At 31.6% G+C, this 20,696-nt stretch overlaps 1 protein-coding gene across 1 annotated transcript in view; it reads right to left on the minus strand.

Moving 5' to 3' along the window:
• LOC111040132 (protein 5NUC-like) overlaps nt 1-20,696 on the minus strand; it is a 31,915-nt gene that overhangs the window by 4,128 nt on the left and 7,091 nt on the right. The window contains exons 2-8 of the mRNA XM_022323896.1: nt 14,277-14,480; nt 12,519-12,720; nt 6,903-7,097; nt 6,614-6,771; nt 5,087-5,201; nt 2,204-2,380; nt 986-1,189 (exon numbers count right to left, since the gene is read on the minus strand). Coding sequence (XP_022179588.1) covers nt 986-1,189; nt 2,204-2,380; nt 5,087-5,201; nt 6,614-6,771; nt 6,903-7,097; nt 12,519-12,720; nt 14,277-14,480 — 1,255 coding nt within the window. The remainder of the gene's footprint in view (nt 1-985; nt 1,190-2,203; nt 2,381-5,086; nt 5,202-6,613; nt 6,772-6,902; nt 7,098-12,518; nt 12,721-14,276; nt 14,481-20,696) is intronic.

Here is a 20,696-nt window from a genome sequence, read left to right on the forward strand (position 1 = left end):
CTCGCCACGCTGACTGTGAAATAAATGTCCACACGATTCAGTTGTATGGGAGAACGACTGAAAAAAAGTTCCGGGTAAAAAGATTTTAAAAAAAGGTCGGAAAGCGGGGGCACCGTCCTGCCGTACAGTATAGTAGGTCGGGGGTACTGATTTCGAAATATTTTAAAATTGATAGTTTCACTTTTCTTGGAATATTTCAATGCAATTATGAAAGATATTTTTATCTTTTAGACGAATGGAAATGTTACATAATATATAGGTACACACAGAATTAATGATCGACGGTGAATGTGACTCATCAACCGTAGTTCACGAAATTACTATGTCAATAATCGTAAATTGGGTATATAAATGGTATTATACTATCGGTTAATACATCACTTATTAATTATTCATTAGTGTTCGAAACGATTAACATACGTTTGTAATTTTTCCCACTGTTGTAAGCTCATGACTATAGGGCTCGGATTTCGATATTTTTTTTGGGATATCTTACGCGTTGCTTTCCAAGCTACAAATATGTCTCAAGTACTTCGCGTTCTAAACACAAACATTTTTTGACGTTCTTAATGCATTTTTAATTTTTTAGTACATTTTTGACCCATTTCTCGAGTTACGACTAAAAAAATTGACCTCGTTGAAATAAAAGTACTACATAGTACTACGTAATTTAAATAATTTTCAGTGTGACGCAAATGTAATTGAATTTTTCACTCATTTTTCAATAATAATTTGAATTCATTTAATAAATAATACATTTTTTGAAAGGGCATTTTTTTTGATATTTTTGGGGCATTCAAATCCCGAGCCCTACTCATGACTATAATCTATTAGATGTAATACAGATTTTTTTTTAGTTTTTATTTTTCACGTAAACGAAATACTTCGAGAGAATAAATTTCCTGACATTTTAAGACCACACTGATTATACTTGGCGTTTTCTTTTAATCGCATTTAGTTATTAATTAGGTGGGTATTGACTCACTTGAACAATTAATGCTAATTAGTTCGTCCCTGATCATTTCGTACCGATCACCACCGCGTGCCATGTACTTGGTCATGATTACCGTGTACTTTTTTCCCGGATCGATGGGCTCGTACGACGGCAACTTACATTCCGAGCACCGTATCATCGCAGACTTTACCCTCGATCCAACGGCCTTTTTCTTGTCGTATGTGACGTACATTCCTGGGAAAAAAAAAAGGAAAAGCACGCGTATTTCATTAGATATAATAAAATAATATACTTCTTGGGGTATGATATTGTCTGACTATTAAATATAATATACGAATTCCGATTTCGACGATTTCGGGTTATTTTGACATACCTATCTAATGAACTTCGCGCAGAGTGACAACAATATTCGAATCGGGTTCGCGAACACGCCTAGGAATCGGTATTTTGTTGGCAATGATGATTGTGCCGCCTGACTGACTGACAGTCTCGCAAAAAATACTTTCAGAATTTATTGTATTTAAATGTGGACACAAAGACTCAGAGAGTATTTAATTTAATTTTAATACAATGTTACTATTGTTACTGAAAAGTTTTACATTTCAATTATACTTTTGAGAAAAAGTATTTAACAACAAATTCAATTAATACTTGGAATGACAACATTTTAAACACTCATCAAATCATTTTTTTCATTTTACTTAATTATTTGTACAGTAGTAGAAAAGAATATTAATTTTGTAATTAGAATTTACTAAAATTGTAATGTCACATTTAAGTATCATTAGAACTTTGTACCGAGTACCTACTTTCTACTGAAATGAAATAAAAATCGGTTATAATATTATAATTGTAATTATGTACGTAATTATTATTACTATCTATAATGAGTTTTTTTTTATAGGGTTCTATCAACGAATATCTTTCCATTTCTATCAACATTACTTTTTTGTGTATTCTTTTTAATACACATTTTTGTTTTTGTATAAAACTATCATAGTTTTCATCAAAATATCTTCTTACTTGTAATTTGCACTGATGATGAAAATATAACTAAGTACAAAATGTTTAACTCAGTTTAAAGTTGTTTTTTGTCTACAGTGAATTGTTATATAGTTACAAGAGTCAAAGAAAAAAAAAATTAACACTAGTAACAAATAGGAAATTTAAACTGAACTCTTATGTTTCTAAATTAACTATTAATACTTGATGATGATTGAAAAATTAGTTAGTTTGCCCAACATTTACCTGACATATGCATGAAACCTCCGAACACCTTATTTTCCGGATTCGAACAGTTTCTGTAATCATACATGGATGCACTGTGCTCTAGTGATTTCAACAGTGTCGCTCCAGTAATGGTCACTTTACACAGAGGAGTTCTGTACGGCAACGTTTGATGAATGTCATCTTCATATATAACGCCTGTTGATATAAAAATCAATGTGAATATTTGAAAAAAGAATAACATTATTAATATTATAACACATCGAAAATCTGATTGTACTAACAACATTATACGTTTGGTATTGTACTCGAACAGGCGAGACTTCTGAGACTTGCCAGGAGAGAAAAGGGCGTTTTTCTTAACTTTCACTGCATCGCAGGGGGGCTTAGGAAATATCATAACCGGGAACCCAAGTTTGTTGAAAATTCGATATAAATGGGATTAACCATTAGTAAAGTTATAATCGATAACATTTTCATGTGTTTGACGTGGTAACTGTACTCTTATTGATAACCAATAATATTTTGATTATTTTCACCAGGCCGAGGGTTTTCGCCATAATGTCATTACGTTATATTCCATTTCAATGGTATCTAATTTAACGATCGGGATTTTACTGTTTACGAGGAGAAATGTGAAATGAAAAAATGTTTAGAAAGCCTCGGGAGGACATCGCCCAGTCCCCCCTCCTTGAAGCCACACCTGTATTCGAATATTCGAATAGGAATAGAATAGAGGTAGAACTTTAGGTGTTCGCTTCAAGTCTGGAAGTAGAAGCCAGTTATAAAAGACTCGAACCGAACTCAACTAGAACGAACATTTTGAAATTTTGTATGAACAATATCCCAACTCGAAAATAGTTCAAATTCCAAATAAATGTACGAAATTCAGAAAAATCCGAACATGTCAAACGTCACAAATAAGAAATGTTTCCAGAGTTTATTTTTAAATTTTTATTTTGTCTTATGTCTATTTTGTCTACGAAAAATACATTCACCTTTAATACGCGTCTATTATTTTGTTGTGTTATTGACTTGTGAATACTTTATTATTATTTAATACGGGGTGGGGGGAGGGTTATCATAATAATTACATATTATAATGTGTTACATAAATAAATATAATAAATACATGTATACTCTCCATGTTGAAAGGGAGAGGGGGGGGGGTTAATCCCCAACAATCCAGTGTCTATTGCCGTGCACTGCCACTATAAATAGTGCAAAGTAAATTGCACGATAGTTAAAAGCGAAAGCACCCTATACAAATAGGGAGGTTCCTAATAAATTAATTTCATTAATAGGTAGGTTATGAAATTTCAAATGCCTTCGTGGATGTTCTATTCTATTCTATTTTGAGTTATAACAAATGAAATTAGTATACGAATATCCACAACGTATATGGTCTGCAAAGCACAATATTAAATAATCAAATAAACACAAATCGAAACACCGAGAATCCCTCAACCAGAATGTTTTCCAACAATTTCTATAAATTTAGAACAATTTATTATATTTACAGTAATTGAAGCTGCATTACACTATACGAATTCTTTTTTCAACCAATTCAAATTGAATTTACGTATTGTATTTATTTTTTTTTACGTGGGCGTCTTTATAGTCGATTTCCTGGTAACCAAATTGGAGAAGTTATCGCGTTATTATTATTATTTTATTCATTTCCTCGTAAACGGCAATCAAATTAGCATTTTTCAATTATTATACTGAAAATGTTTGGTTACTGCGAATAAAACTTATAGTTATGGGGTAGGTACTCTTTAAAATAATCATTGCCATCACAATATGGTAAATGGACCATGCGAGAAGCGTACAAATGTTTTGTTTCAGTTGTTTCTCAGATTTCACAAATAGCAATAACCAACAATTAATACAACCGGAATGTCTAATTATTCGAACAGAATATAAATACTTTAAATTGTCCATCAATAGGTAAATACCTCAGTATTAATTTGATTTCGAAACTGTTATAACTTTGAATTTCGCTTGAAAAGTAAGAAAAATGGAAGATATTTTTCAAGGTAATGTCGCGGTTGCGTAGTTATTAATACATTTTTAAAGTCATTTCTCCGAAGGTTGTCGAGGCAATAATTATTATTGTTGTATAAAATGATGAAACTTGTTTGAAAAAAATTTTTCGTACTTCTATAAAATAAGATGGATTCTTAACGATGTCATAATATCCAATATGATCATAACATTATCTAACCAAACATTAAAAATATTCTAACCTAACCTAAATAGTCAAATATCAACTCGATTGGTGTTTACTTAATGTCAATACTGGGATTTAGTGTACATAAACTTATTTCTTACATTTAAAAAAAACAAAATTGTGTAGCTTACATTTCTTGGAAATGTATTTATTTTTATTAAAAATGTAAAATATTTGATAAAAATAAAGTTATTAGAAACAGTATGTTGACCATTAAATTTTGAACAAGTTCTAGAACTATAATGTCCGGTGAAGCACACTTTAACTATTTTTTAACCATTCCACCAACAACCATCAAAGAAAAATAAAATTAAGAAAAAAATTTAAACACATAAATATTTAAAAAAAAAAAAATCATCCGATTCATAATTTACCTAAGCAAATGGTGATTTTTGCTAGATTAATATGAATTGGTTGGCTTGCTTAAATATTACGCAAAAGTCAGTTGAAACAATGGCTCTTATAGCTAATAATGAGATATAGGTACCTACGTAGGCATATTAATGAATTCCTTAAAATACAATTTTGATTGCTTGAGGAAAAACACTGGTGCGATAATTCTTAATGAATCAAACGACATCGAATAGATAGAGATAAAACAATAAGTGTTTATTTTACTCGAACGAAATTAAATATGGTTTATGATATTAGAAATATTAATCTGCTTTTACCTTGTGTTTTTAAAGCATCTATTGAATGATGAATACCACTACTCAGAATAATTGCTACAGCGGCATCGGTCCAGCCACTTAAGGTCACGTTGTTTTTCAATAAGTCGTTCAAATTCTGAAATATTTCAAAACAAAATGAAACATAAATATAATAATGAAACGAAAGATAACAGTGTGTGTCAAAAGTATTAGTCGGCTATTGTTTTATTTAATTTCAAAAAGTACATTTAATACAATTAAAAACACGTATAAATACTTAAAGTGGTGGCTAAAAAAAATATATTTATCGGTATCTCAATGACGCGATATTGTCATCAAATAACACGTCATAGTCCTACATTTTACATTGGTCGACAAACAAAGGGCTAAGAAGGGTTATTATACTAATATTAGTCATTATACTTGTTGAATATCCGTTCAACTTAACTTTTTAAATGAATTCACTAAACAATACGGTATTTTTTTATCTTTGTGACTTAACTGTATATAAATCAACCCTCATTATAGCAGGTAGGTTTCCTCGTTAAAGGAAATTCATTGGTACAAATTATTCTGAAACGAGTATTACAAATTGGTAAAAATCGTGGCACAATTATTGATGGTACAGAAGACACGTGGATTTTTGAACATTGCGGTACCAAGGAAACATACCTCGCATTTTAACTACGAATTTAATTTTTCTTAGGGAATCAACTTTTAAGGGTATTTTCAAACTTTTTTGATTTTAGCACATTTTCGCAGTTTATTCTTTTGAAATAAACAAAAAAAAATTGTAGAAAGAATTATGGCGCATAGTAGGTAGGTAGAGTCAAATGTGTACCCACCTATAGTTGAAATTATATATATATCAATATATATCACCTGAAATTTTTCCATCTGAGATATTTCAAATTAGAAAATTGTATTATTTTTAAAGGTATTTATTCATAGTGGATAAAAAATGATAATGGATTACCTAAACATGGAAAATATCGATAATGAATGACTTATCAAACAATGTTTACAAAATTATAACTATGTTCATGGTTATAAATTATGTATAAATGGTATTATATATATTATATTATTTTTCGTTCATTTATCGCTTGTCAATTCCTATATTGTCTATTATTTATGAGCTGTTTATTAGCGTCCAATACAATGAATAATATTTTAAAAATATTCCCTTGCCGTAAGTGTATGACTACACACTTTAAGATAAAATAAACATTTTTTTTTTCTCACATGAATTAAATATTTCACAAAAGTTTCATACTTCAAGAAATGAATTTAATGAAATACTTGCCACCAACCACCGTTTTCACATCTATAAATAATTAAAGAGGCGATAGCCAGCATGCTTTCATTTTAGTGTCTTCCACTCTTCTGAAAACAAATTCAGCACGTAGTTTCATACAACCCGTTTTTGTTAGAAATATCGTTTTTTTTTAAAACACTTTTTTATTTAGTGCGTAGGTATATTTTGCAGCAATTTTTTATCACAACTTATTAGCTCATTGGTAAGTCCCGTCATCCACGCGTACTCACCTCCCGTATAAATGAATCGGCGATCAAATTGGCCAAATTGGTCTCCTCACACTTACAGTTGCCGTCCAAAAATACTAGCGTTTTTCCGACGGCTTTGTCGACAGATTGTTTCGCCAACAGTTGTTTGTAGTATTCGACCTTTGCCAACATTTTTGCGTCTGAAATTGATGAGTGTTTTTTTTTTCAACGAATACGCACGAATGCAGGCAAACATCAACTTATATAACTGATTCGTTAAGTAACGATATTAAATTATAATTAGGTATAATTAGGTATTGATTAAACTTACCCTGAGGAACGGTTTGGTCCAATAAAATTGGTCCGCCCACGGCACTGACCAAACGATTTTTACCGTCAAAAGTCAAAACCAATTTGCCCAAGTATTTGGTGAAAGCATAGGCTTGCACCACTGGCACGATTTGTTCTCCTCTTTTTTCGATCACGGGGTATGGCCCCACAGGCATTTCGTCGTCCTGCGGGAGTCCTGCAGTAAAAATAGAAAAAGGCTGTAAAACCATAGGTACACCTCATTTGTATTTTTTTTTTTAAAGAAAACAACAATATTTTAATACAAATAGTCAAGCAATCAATTATTTTGAAAATCATATTGTGGTTCCAAATCAAAAATTCGAACTGATAGTTTCTTCTTGTTATGTACTTAGGAATAGCTCTAGAATATATTTTTGTAGTTTTAGGGCGTTATTTATTTTTTTTTTGTCTTAATTGCATTTTTTTAGGACATTTTTAAAGGTATTTTTTAGGAAATCATATCAAACCTACGATTACCTACTATCCTTACTCCTTGGGAGAAATAAGAGATGGACAGTGACTAAAAAACTATGAGCTAACCTAACCTAATTAAGTTAAATGCTTCAAAACGTTTTAACATAATTAGTTAGTTAATTTTCTAATGTATTTAATAAATAAATAAATTGAAATGTTGAAATAACTTGGATTTTTTTAGTTGATTTAAAAATCCTAAGTTAAAATTAAAAATGTTTTATGGTACCTATGTTTCCTTTTATAGTTGCATACATAGATTTATTGCTGTTTAGGTACACGGTATTCAATTCAAAAATACTAATACTTTATAATTTCTGTTGTTGCTCGATAAAATAATATTATATAATGTTGACAACTTTATATGATACACATATTAATTAAAATAGTAGATTAACTTTTTCAAACTGCGTTAATTTGTTTTTTTCTCTATATTAACTTTAAACTTGGCGAGTTCAATTGATTATCTGCAGTTAACTATTTACTTATAATTTATCGATATTGTGTTCACTTAACTTGAATTAATTAGTTTCAATGACTTGCTCACCTTCGGTATTTATGCATATTGCATATAGACATAATATAGTAAAATAAATCGGAAACACTCGCTCAAATTTTGACACATTTTCATCGATCAACATTTTTTGTCATGAATAATGTGCTTATAAAATATGTACAGTAAAAAAGGTTCTCATTTGAAATACAAAAAGTTCGTATCAGCAAGGCCCAACTGGACGATCCTAAATTTTGGAAATTAACGAGGCTGGGTGCCTGGGTATTCCTTGAATGAAAATTATGTATTATTACGAGTATATCGTACCTACTACAGCAGTCATAGGGAATTTTAATAATATTTTACACAACATACGCGTTATTCGTTGTGCACAAACTAAACATTTCAACGAGATTAAGTTATTTTTATTAATAAATATTTATTTTTATAAGGTAGCATTCGCTATTGTAAACGCCCGCCAACACGTCAGTAGGGTATACCAGATACTTGGGAACATATTATTATTGTTATTATTATTATTATATTTTTCATTAAACAACAAGTGGCAATTTTACACATTGCATAGCACCAGTTGGCCGTTTAACTATGAAAATCCATTCGAAGAAGGGATTTAATTTGAAGAAGAGATTATTTTCTACGTCCTGCAGTCGTTTCCGCGGCTGTTATATTAGCCAAAAAGTGTTTGTTAAAATAATGTTTACCCATTAGACACGGTTGCAGTCCACGAGGTGTTTGTGAGTTGAGCATCCACGAGAAACTTTGGTTAATGTTGAATTTTCGTTTCATTTAAACGGAATTTTTAACGAAACAAGGCATTTTAATCCAAAGTGATCGATGTCAGAAGGGGCAGCGATAACGCATCGTTTGGTGAATACGGTGCAGTATTCGTTGAGAAAAAGTGATGTTGACATCAGAAATAACGTAAATAATATATTATGTTATACAGGTAAGTATAGTTATATAGGTACAACGACCTAGTTTACTTATATCGGTAGTGATTTCGGTCGAGTGGCAAGATTATTGATTATCATTGTTATTTGCAGCTCTGATTAGCGTATACGATCAACGACAAAGAGCACATTGCCGCCCATATTATAATATCTTATAAGGTCTCGTGTCTTGGTGCATAAAACTGAGATTGAAGAATGATGAGGTGCTCTGAATAATCGGTATAGCTTTTAGCACTTGTAATATTAGTCTGAGGTTTGCTAATGAGAATTGGTCCGTCGATCGATCGATCGATTGCAGATTTTCACTTGGACAGCAGCTGTTGTCAGTTCAAACTAACATTACATAATATTGTGTGTGTGTCCACACCTTCAATGCCGGCAACCCGTAACATGGTTTTTTATTGGGTAGACACGTCATTAATGACGTACGTCCGATTAAAAAACCGTGATCTGCGGCACACACTATTATTCATAACGAATATTCAATGTCCCAAACCGATGGCTATAAATTACACGGTATAATATTACGCGTTTATTTTTGATGGACGATGTGATCTGTTTTTTCCCGTCTTTTTTCTTCACACACACTCGCCAGAGAGAGAGAGAGAGAGAGAGATCTACGAGAACGACGATGATGGGTGGTGTCGAGAAACAGCTGTTGTGCTACACACACGGGTGTACATACGTGCACACGCAACAGGTGATCTACCGGAATGCGATTCACTCCTTGTGCGCCGCACAACGCGCCGGGCGGATAATAATAATAAGGGTTGTTAACCTTTTCTTGTGATATTATTTCATTGTGCGCCCGAGGTTCCGATAATTTCGTTGTTCTCCGGCGGGAAACAACTGCGGCACCGAGGCTCTGTATTCCATATTCTATTATATTATTATAACACTATATAACACACACACACACACACACACACACACATGTATATATATAGGATACGCGGTCTCAACGAAATACAGCTTACGACACATATATATCCACGATATCGTCTGAAACCGTACATTACGGGAGGAGGTCGTGTTAAGGTGTGGGCACCTATAATATAATATGTAAAAACGTATAATAAATAACAATAATAATGATAATATTATAGTGAGAGCAGCGCGTTAACAATAATTTACGACGACGACGCTTGTATAATATTATAACGTTAACACTCTCGCATTACAACGCATTTAACGCCTATATACGACTATCATAATAATATATTATTTCTACGCGGACCATAAAAAACATTTTACCACGTTTCAAAACGGCGCACTTACTCGCGACCAAGGTACCTACTGTAGTCAATTATCCATGTGTAGTTAGGCGACGAGTTCGATATTTGATGTGACCATCATCGACAGCACTGCTGTGGACGATATACATGGTGATTCGCAAAGCAAGCGCACCCCCTTTATTTTCTTCGCTGTCATTCGAATTCTGATTTTTTAGAATTTTCAAACAATATACTCGATGACCGCATTTTCAAATATTCTTGAGATTTTTCGCACCCCTCTCAGAGTGCCGTAATAATTTCGTGATGAAATCCGGAGGGCTGTATATTGCATTGAGAAGCACTATATTGGCGGTAATTATTCCGATTGAACGCATATCAATAAATAAACGAAATGTATTAACGATTATAGTACAACAACATTAATGCGCGCAATATGACGTAGTCGCAGATATAATTAGTTAATTATTATGATTTATTAAACTCGTTTTAATTGAATGCAAAGGGTAACAGAATAGATAACCTAACCTGACAAATTAAATGACCTACTAAATGTGTTTATTTTGTAACTGCACTATACACTACCATGTTGTAATATTTCAAAAGGACGTATTGTCCGTATATTTGAAATAAATAAATACATTTCGTTCTAGGTAATCAATATTTTTTTATTTTTTGTTTTAAATATGTATAACTTGTTGGCTCTTTCACTGTGCGTGTAATATAACATTTTTTTTTATTATTCCTTAATAGGTAGTAGGTACTGACTGAATTGCATATTGACACAAAGAATAACAGAGTTACGTCAACTTCCACGCTTTTTTCAATTCATTAATTTCTTAATATTGATATAATATGTCAGTGCATTAGTTAATTATGCACTAAAAATAAAATAACATTACTTTTTCTATTTTTTGTTTGAACACGCGTGAGTCGATAAATTTTATCGATACGTATGCATGAAAAATCAAAATACCATCGGAAGTCGAATTAATAAAATCATGTTTAGAATTTCTATTCCACGGTTTTCGGCACTTCAAGTAAACGTCTAACCGAAAATAGCAAGCAGACCATATTATTAATATTATTACGAAACGTAGCTGACAGAGACGAAATATTTTATCTCGTGAAAACTTCACCGAAGTAATTTCGTCATACACCTGCTTGCTACAACATGATAAAGTTTCACAATATATAATAATATATATACATACGAGACGTCCAAAACGAAATTATAACATTGAAATTCCAAAACCTCTCATCGTCTGTTGTTGTTGAACTATAATATTTTAATACCTATTTGCAGTTATATTTACCAGGTACTGAGTAAGCAGGGTTTTCGATGCATTTCACAATGGTTTTTTGAAGTTCTTATTTTATTTCATAAACGTTTCATGTAATATTATGAATCAAAATGAAAACTTTACATTAGGTACCTAATTAAAAGGTAGTCTTTGATTTATTATATAGTATTTAGCGTTTTTAGGGATATTTATCACTACGGTTTGGATTTTTAAATTAAATTTCAAGATTTTCTTAACGTGCCAACGAGATTTTCACCTAATAGTATATTGTAGTTTTTCAAACGTAAATTTTCTAACGGATCGGTATGAAGGATAAATCTAAATTATAATCAGGTACCTATAGTCACAGAAAATTAATTGTGAACAATTCTGTGCAATTTTTGACAATTTTCGATTTTAAGGTCATTTTAGGTCAACTTACATTGTGTGTGTGTGTGTGTGTGTGTGTGTGTGTGTTTTTTATGCGTGTGTACACGATTAGTAGTCGAAATAACTCTTCGAATTTCAACTCGAGTATCTTTTTTGACGGGAAAGTGAATCTAGTTGTTGCTTTTGAGAAGTGCAAATTGAAAATTCAGAGTAGTTTTCAAAAGCATCAGAAAAAATAAAGCGTCCACTCGACACCGACTGTACAGCAGAGCGGTACCCTTTTGAACACTTTTTTTTCTTTCTTTAGAGTATTTTAGGATTTTTAGGATATTCAACAGTCACATTAGGTTTTTAAATTGAATTTTAAAATTTTACTCAAACTATAATAACTTCCTAACAAGGTCTAAGAGCCAACAGGTACATAATATTATGTATTATTGTACATATCACATTACAATCGTTTAAATTTTCGATCGGTCAAAATCGAGGTGACAAGTGACGACGACGAATTAAATAGGAACAATTTATTTTTCAGATCGAAAGTCCACTTAGAAATGTCGAAATAGTGCAGACCAGTTTCAAAAAAAAAAAAAAAACTATTGCTCAAAACGTGTTTGAAGTTAAAAAAAGTAAGTGCATTTTTAAGGGCATATAAAGCATACCCTGCAACATTTACTGCTGCCTCAATTATTATTGTTCGCTCCTCGTCGCCCAAGTAAATCGATTATTCTGCCTAGCCGATCGCGATGGACTTACCGCTGTTCAGATACGAATGCGAATGCCCTCCGACGACTGCGTCCACGCCGTCCACTTCTCTGGCCACCCGCCTGTCCATTTCGAGGCCCGAATGCCCCAGCGCTATTATGAACTCCACCCCGGCGTTTTTCAACTTGGCCACTTCAGCTCTGACGCTCTGAACTTCGTCGGTTATCCGGACTCTGCCCACTTGGTTTAGAAACTGCAAAAGTTCGATTGAAGCGATTACACATATATATATATTATATAATGTATAAATCACGTGGTATTGCGATTTACAGGGGGATTCTCCTCGAGCGTTCCGATGACGTCCATTTGCTTATGCTCGTTTTGTTATAAATCAATACTATGAAATTGAATAAGCTCTTACCACTTCCCTTTGTACCGAAACAATAATTGTTTTATAATTGTGTGCACGCAAGTTGATTTAAAATGTTTAAAAGATTTAGCATTCTATTTTTTCTCCAAAAAGAAAATCAACGAATCACGTCGTACCCAGCTATATGTTTTTGGTTATTTTTATAGCTGAGAAGCTAAATCATACAATATACAGGGTGATTCACCGAACATGCTCTTTTTTAATTCGATATTGAAATTATTGATGTTCTGATTTTTGGAATTTTTTAACATTTTTAGACCAAGTTTTTCAAGTTCTTGAATTTTTTTGTTCTACTAAAGGAGTGTCCTGTGGTGATACGAACTACTGTTTTTCAAATGAGAACCCTCCTATTTTACTGTGAATTAATAAGTCGATAATTTTTTTTAAAAATGTTGATGTACCAAATTCGAAATTCGAATGTGTAGTTTCTTGGTTATTAAAATGTTTGTACTAAGGATAATAGTTCTTAAAACTGGTTTTGTATAAATATAAAATATACATAAAATTGGATCTAGTATTTACTTGGGCCATTTTTACAAATTGTTTTTATCGATTCATTAATATTAATGACTAAAATTTTCAAATCACTATAGCTACCATATTTTATAATCTTAATGAGATTATATGGACTTTTTATTCTTAGAACACAAAGTTAAATAACTCTCATAATAATCGTATGAATTTTGATTTTGGTACATTTTTACATGATTTCGGAAAAAATTTCAAAAAAATCAGATTTTGAATAACTGCATTATTGAAAAAAAAGAGTAAGCATGCTTTTTTAATCGTCTTCTATACAGATATAGTAAATATTTTCATAACAGAAAACAATTTAATAATAAATATAAGAAAATTAAATAAAATAAAAAAAATTCGGATTTGAGCCAATCGAGGCAGATTAAGTTGCTGATGGACATAAATCAGAATTTCTATAAAATATATTGGAAGTACGATAATTTTGGCTTCTTTGCCATATTTATCTATTCGCGGTGTTTATTATTCAGTCGAGTTTCGATAATTGTACAACCTCGATTACTCAAAGGTGTTGTTTAGCAGCTTGAAGTTTTTTTTTAGGGTTGTGTTCAAGGCATAGAACTCGAAAAATACACCAGTCGAAATCGTTTTTATCGCCCTTGAGATTCGATTCATCGAGACACGACTGCGTATAATATTATGTATACATAACATATTACCCGCCCTCTTTTTTTTTTTAATGGCTAACAGCGGACGCAATCGTAAAATCAAATACGTAGCTTATAGGTGCCCACAACAATAACGGATACCCTAATAGTACCGTACGGAAACAGTATACAATGCAAATAAACATTTTATGTTATTATTATTATTATATAGAAACGAAACAATAGAGCGGTGCTTACTTCCGTGTCCGGTGTCAGGTAACCGATCACGCCTACGGTGTGCCCTCCGACCTCCAGGACCGTGGACGGCCGAATGTTCGTTAAGCTCGGTTCCCCTTCGGTGTTGATGTTCGCCACGACTATCGGTATGGAACTTATGTTCTTGGACTTGAGGAACAGCGCCAGAACTTCAGGACCGTCTTCGAACTCGTGGTTTCCCAAACACTGTGTGCGCAAAAGTTAAAAACGGAAATAATTATTGTCTTCATTTACAGATTCACAATATTGTTTTACAGTCGGCGATCTCGACACTTATATTATAAGTTTGATAATTCTATTTTAGATCGCACTTGGGCGTTATTATATTTTGGGGTTGGCTTGAATTTTTTACTTTGAAATATTTAAAACTTGAACATTTCACACATCTTCAAGTGTTTCAATGAAATATTTGTTTATCTATTTTGTAACACTATGGAGTACTCGCATAACCAGCTGTCAATACTAACTAACTACAACTCAAAAGTTCTAACTGCTTATTTCGTAAATAGGGTTGTACGATTGCACGAAAATCATGTTTTTTAAATATTAATAAATTCATGTGAAAAATAAAAATGAAATGTATTTTATATTATATGTAAAAACTTAAGCGTGAAGCTTTCTTCTTGAACTTACTGCAAACGAATATTTTTGAATTTTGGTTTATTGTAAGTATTGCCAGTATTGGACACTAATAAATATTAGCCAATAATTATCCAATTGATTTGTGAAAAATTAACCGATACTATTATAAGTAATTCCATTTATACTTAATGTACAACCATTAAAATATTAATTCTTAAACCTTGGTTGAAAGTCGTTAATGATTAACATTTTTTTACAATTTTTTTTTATTAAGTCGATTTGCACTGACGTATGTCATCTTAAATTATTTTTGATTAAATACATTTTGTTTTTTTTAACATTTGAAAAATAGATAATAATTAGCAATAATATTAATATTAGCAATAAAATATATTGGTTACACTTTAAAGTAAGTACTTACAATCAGAAGAAAACTAAAATTAACTACAGTTGAGTACGTTTAAAAAAAATATTTGGCGAAATAGTTCTTAATTGTTATATGTTATAAAGATAGCTCAGCTCAGAACCGTTTTTTCCGAACACAGTGATTTATCGTCAAGTTAAAAATAGAAAAACCACCCTTTATAACAACATAATATACAGATATGTGTACCTAAATATAATAACGAGAGTGAAGTAATGTCGGAATCCGTCATATTCCCGGTCCACTTTTAATGTACCCATTTATTTCCAAGTAAAACCTTAAGGTTTTTCAGCAAAAAAAAAAAAATGAATTGACGAACGTACTTTACTTTTTACGAATTTATTACCAGTATAATAATTTATGGCTGGTATGGGCAGGCTTGTACAATAGTGATCGAGAACACTTTGTCGAGTAAAATTAACCAAATGCTTCTCTAGTACTCAAATACCTCTCAAAGTAATCAGTCCAAACCGTCTCATTTTTAAAAAAAAAATTTTATGAAATATTCAGAGTGAGGTTTTTGAGGAAAGAAAAATTGGAAAAGTTGCACGGAAAATTGAAAAATTTGGAACAACTGAAAGACCTTCTTCAAATGGGATTTTTCGTATAAGCATAGAATGGGTGAAATCAGAATGGACATTCTTCAAAAACCGTGATAAGAGCTTAAGAGAACGTAACACTGGAATTTGTTGTCAATTTTAGCATTTTTTTTTTCAAGTGTGTAACATAAACAATTTAAGCTCAGCAGATAACGTGTACCTTCTACTATGAATTATAATCATGATTATGATTTATTTATTTATTTATTTATTGAAAAACCGGACGTGCCCAATTATATAGAAATATACTAAGCATAATAACTAGGAAAAAGTTACATAAATTACAAAACTAGAATTATAAAATATTAAGATAAAGAGCGAACAGACATAATGACTAAGAAAAATGTTACATAAAAATACAAGTATAAAATATTTAAATTTAGAGCGAACAGACAATAATATTAGTGCCAAGCACTCAAGAATAGTGGGTCCTCATTGGCTAGTTTCGTCATACGGACAATAGGACGATTTTTGAGATAGTTACAGCGGCTAAAAGGAATTGGGAAAGGGAAGGAGTATCTGGAGTAAAAACTTGGAACTCTGATATAACATTTTGATGGTATAACATTTTTAAAAACAAATCTTTGACACGGTCAATGGCGGTCGGGACAGCTAACTATAGTATTAGTACTGTAGACGCGCATCAATCGAGGACGGCTTCACCGATTTAGCATATTTTTTTATAATGTTTGTACCGAAATAAAAAGTTGAAAAGATGCTCTAAGAAAATTGGAAAATTTGTTGAAAACTGAGAGGCCATTTTTCGATGGGATATTTCTGTAAATGTTTGCCTTTTTTGCAAATTATACATTATTATATTGATAGTTATAGTGCCAAATTAGTAGAAATTGTTACTTTTTTTATATGAATGGTTATTACACGTTATATTATATAAACGGTAATTTTTCAAGCATGTATAAAAATTCAGATTTTTATAATTTTTAAATACATTTGAAGACCATTTCTCGAGTCATTGACATTTTTGTACCACTATTAAGGATGATCCTGCGACAGTGAAAACTTAATTTTTTCAAATATTAACTTCCCTTTTTAATTTTTAATTATTATTTATGAAGAAAATTTTTTTTTTAGGATTTTGATGTATTTAAATCAAAATTTGAGCTAGTTATTTTTGAGTTGTGTAACTTTGTGTTTTAAGGATATATATTGTCTAAGGTAATGGGTTAGACAAATAGGGGCTTAGACAATTTGAAAATGTTGGCGATTACAAGGGCTCGGACTTAAATGCCCTAAAAATATCAAAAAAAGATCTTTCAAAAATGCATTCTTTATTAAATAAATTCAAATAATTATTAAAAAATGAGTAAAAAATGAAATAATATTTGCATAACACTGTACAAAAAAAAAAAATTAAATTAAAAAATGAGTTAAAGATTAAATTCAGTTGAAAATTGACCCCGGATTTCTTCCGATACTCGATGCGCCGAACAAGTGACATGTATCATTTTAGAATACAGGGAACTTAAAGATTGTCCAGCCTTGGATTTTGAGCTGCGTCACTCAAAAAAAGTAATAACATGTCATGTTTTATTCCTGATGGCCACAAAATCGAAAGAGATCTATCAAATAATTTCGTGACTGTACCGATAATATGGCTGGCTTTTTCAAAACATCGGTATTTAATAACAATATTTTTCCGGGCTGGTGTGACATAAAGATAAATTTCAGCCTCGTCTAATTTAAAACTGAATTACCTGATGGTAGATGAGTTAAAATAGTTCAACACGAAAGTAGTTTATAACCAGGGCTGTGAATTTAATGCATTTGCATGTTTTTTTTTTTGCTACACTTTATTATATAAAACGGATACGGCCAAAATTTGTTTTGACTTATTTGTAGTTCAAATACCAAATTTTATTTTGCATATTTTTGCATATTTCATGGGTTAGGGCATATAAAATGCATGTTTTAATAATAATTTTTTTGTTTAAATGCTTTTTTTTCGTAATATTTACATTTTTTCGGTCAATCTTATAGTATAAACTATAATTTTTATAGTTTTATCGAAATTTTTCTATTTTTACAAACAGTACTCAACAAAAACAAAGGGTTTAAAAATATTAACTGGCATGGCGATAAAAATGAAGTAGATTTCGATATACCAGAAGATTTAACTAGTAGCGACATGACGTATTTCAAGTTTTCCCCAATAACTTCGTCAGACGTAGAACGCTCCTTTTCTTTATGTAAAACTTTGTTGGCACCAAACAGGAGGTCTTTCAAGTTCGAAAACCTGAAGAAATCATTGGTTGTTCAATGCAATAACTACTTTGAAGGTAAAATATATAATTTTAATTATATTTAATTATATAATTTATACTTCTTTTATAGATCTTGTATACGACGAAGACCAAGACTAGTTAAGATCAATAGATAACTCGTATACTTATACCAATAAGTAAAAATACTAATATTTAAACTAAAATTAATAAAAAAAATTATACTAATGAAAAAAATAAAAATAAAAGTTTAACTTTTGTAGTTTTTTTTTTTTTTTTCATATTTTGAGAATTTTTACAGTATATTTTGTCAGATTATAGTGCATATATGCATGCATATTTAATAGTTTTTAAGTGCATTAAATTCACAGCAATGTTTACAATACATAGTACTATACTACTATGTATACCTAGTGCTCGTATAAATATAGGTGAAAAATGTCCTAAAAAATTTAAAAATGCCTTAAAAACGTCAAAAAAAAAAAAAAAAAAATGCCCAAACAGAATTCGAATAAAACACGTACTGTTCGAGGGAACAAACGGGAGTGAGCGGAACAATCACCGCGTGAAGTGATCCCGGTTTTAACTGCGTCTATCGATCATCCCGAATGAGAAAAAAGATATTAAGCGACCAAAATTCAAGGGACACGTCCATAATGACATACGGGCGAGCTTATTCGCGTCGGCGGACGTCCGCTGTGGCATCGCACGCTATATAAATTCCAAATACCGAGCCCGGAAGCTCTGTCCGACCGAAAACCTCGGAGATTTTCTCCGAGACGCGCGTCCGCGAGTGCCAGCCAGAAGCCCGCGCTTAATAACGCAAAACGTTACTTATATCGTGTAACCGGCCAACGCTCGTTTTTTCGTTTTCCGATATATCCGAAAAGCTCGTCTGCGATGCAACGCGTATTGGATTTCCGATTCGCGGAATCGCATCGAGCCCAGAAAAGGTTAATCGAAAAATAAATGCGAAAATGCCAACGCGCATTACGTGTAGTGTAATATCGTGAGACCCGCAGTGCACCGCTCCGCATACATAGTGTGTACGATATTATGTATTATACTATGTGTTATACTTTGTACGTGTATACAACCCACTCGCAGCACAAAACCTCTCACCCCCCTCCCCCCCCCACCCCATAGACGGTCGTGTACAGCCGGTAGCGGAAAAAATGTCATCGTCATTTCCGTGCGAACGTTCCGAAACCGTTTCGAACGACGTGTCTGCGCGGAGGAGCGTAACGCCAGACGAGAAAGTCGAAATGACTTTTGTTCAAATCGATGTGTGTTTTAAACATTTTTTGTTTTTTTAAAGCGTTTGCATAACGTACACCCATCATTTTCTAAGTCGAACAGTTTGTTTGTCGGCAATATTTTTCGGAGTATAAATTTATTCGAAACGATACGACTTTTTTCAAAATATTCGTTTTGCGGGTTTCCCGAAATAGGTAATAATTTTCCTAGCTTTTGACACGCGATTAAAAATAAAACATCGATTTTTTTTTATTTTTTTTTTTTTTATTAGGTCTTTCTGTTACACCCTGCACAGTCCAACTTTCGGCATCAAATATTTAGTAAGGTTTTAAAACATCACGAAAGTCATATTCTATGAAGGTTTCATTAAATATGAACTCATCTTCATGAGAAATAGAAATATAATGAAAATATTGAGTTTTTAAATTTAAGAGGTTTAATTGTATATACTAACAACAGAAGACACTTACTCGAGTGAAAATGTTGGTAAAAATGTTTACACGATAATAGACAATGCATTGTATCTACAAATATTACAATTTTGAATATCTAATTAAATATGCTTTATAAGTCGATTTTTAGTTGTACCTAAGTACGCACGACGTAACAGAATGACCGGACAAATTAAATAACTTTTTTTCTAAACAATATTTAAAACTTTGAAGTAGGTACATTTTAATTTTTTTTATTTTTAAATACTAAAAATAATACATTTGAATTGTATTACAATTTTTTTGGAAAAATGCAAATGAGCCAACTTTGCAAATCTAATTCTTAGAAAATGTTTGACGATAAAAACGTGAAATTTATTTTCATTAATGTTTTAAAACATCGATAATTTTTGTAGAGTAAATTCATTCGAAACGTAATGAGTTTTTAAAAAATATTATTTTTCAGAAGTTCAGACATAAGTAAATCATACATTATTGATTGTCCACGTATTTTTCAAACTAGTATGAATTTGTCATTTGTCGGGTCTTTCGTTGACACCCTGTAATATTTATTACATAATTATATATATTCATTATTTATTTTAAGAAATTCCATTCAGAAAGCCGATGGACGTTATTTTTTTTTTCAAACCGATGCGGCTAAATACTTCATCAATGATTATTCCGTAATAAACGAATTTTATTCGACGAAACTACCCAAATTGCACACACTTCACTATTTTAAAAGTTGTTTAAAAATTACTAATGGGAATTTTTATTTAATTTAATTTTCATTTTAAAAATCTAATAGGTCCCAATGAACAGGTTCATGCGGGGGCTCTGTGAAACCTTATGTCTGACACAATTAT

Source organism: Myzus persicae, unplaced genomic scaffold, assembly GCF_001856785.1.
Source record: "Myzus persicae strain clone G006 unplaced genomic scaffold, MPER_G0061.0, whole genome shotgun sequence".
Taxonomy (NCBI): Eukaryota; Metazoa; Arthropoda; class Insecta; order Hemiptera; family Aphididae; genus Myzus; species Myzus persicae.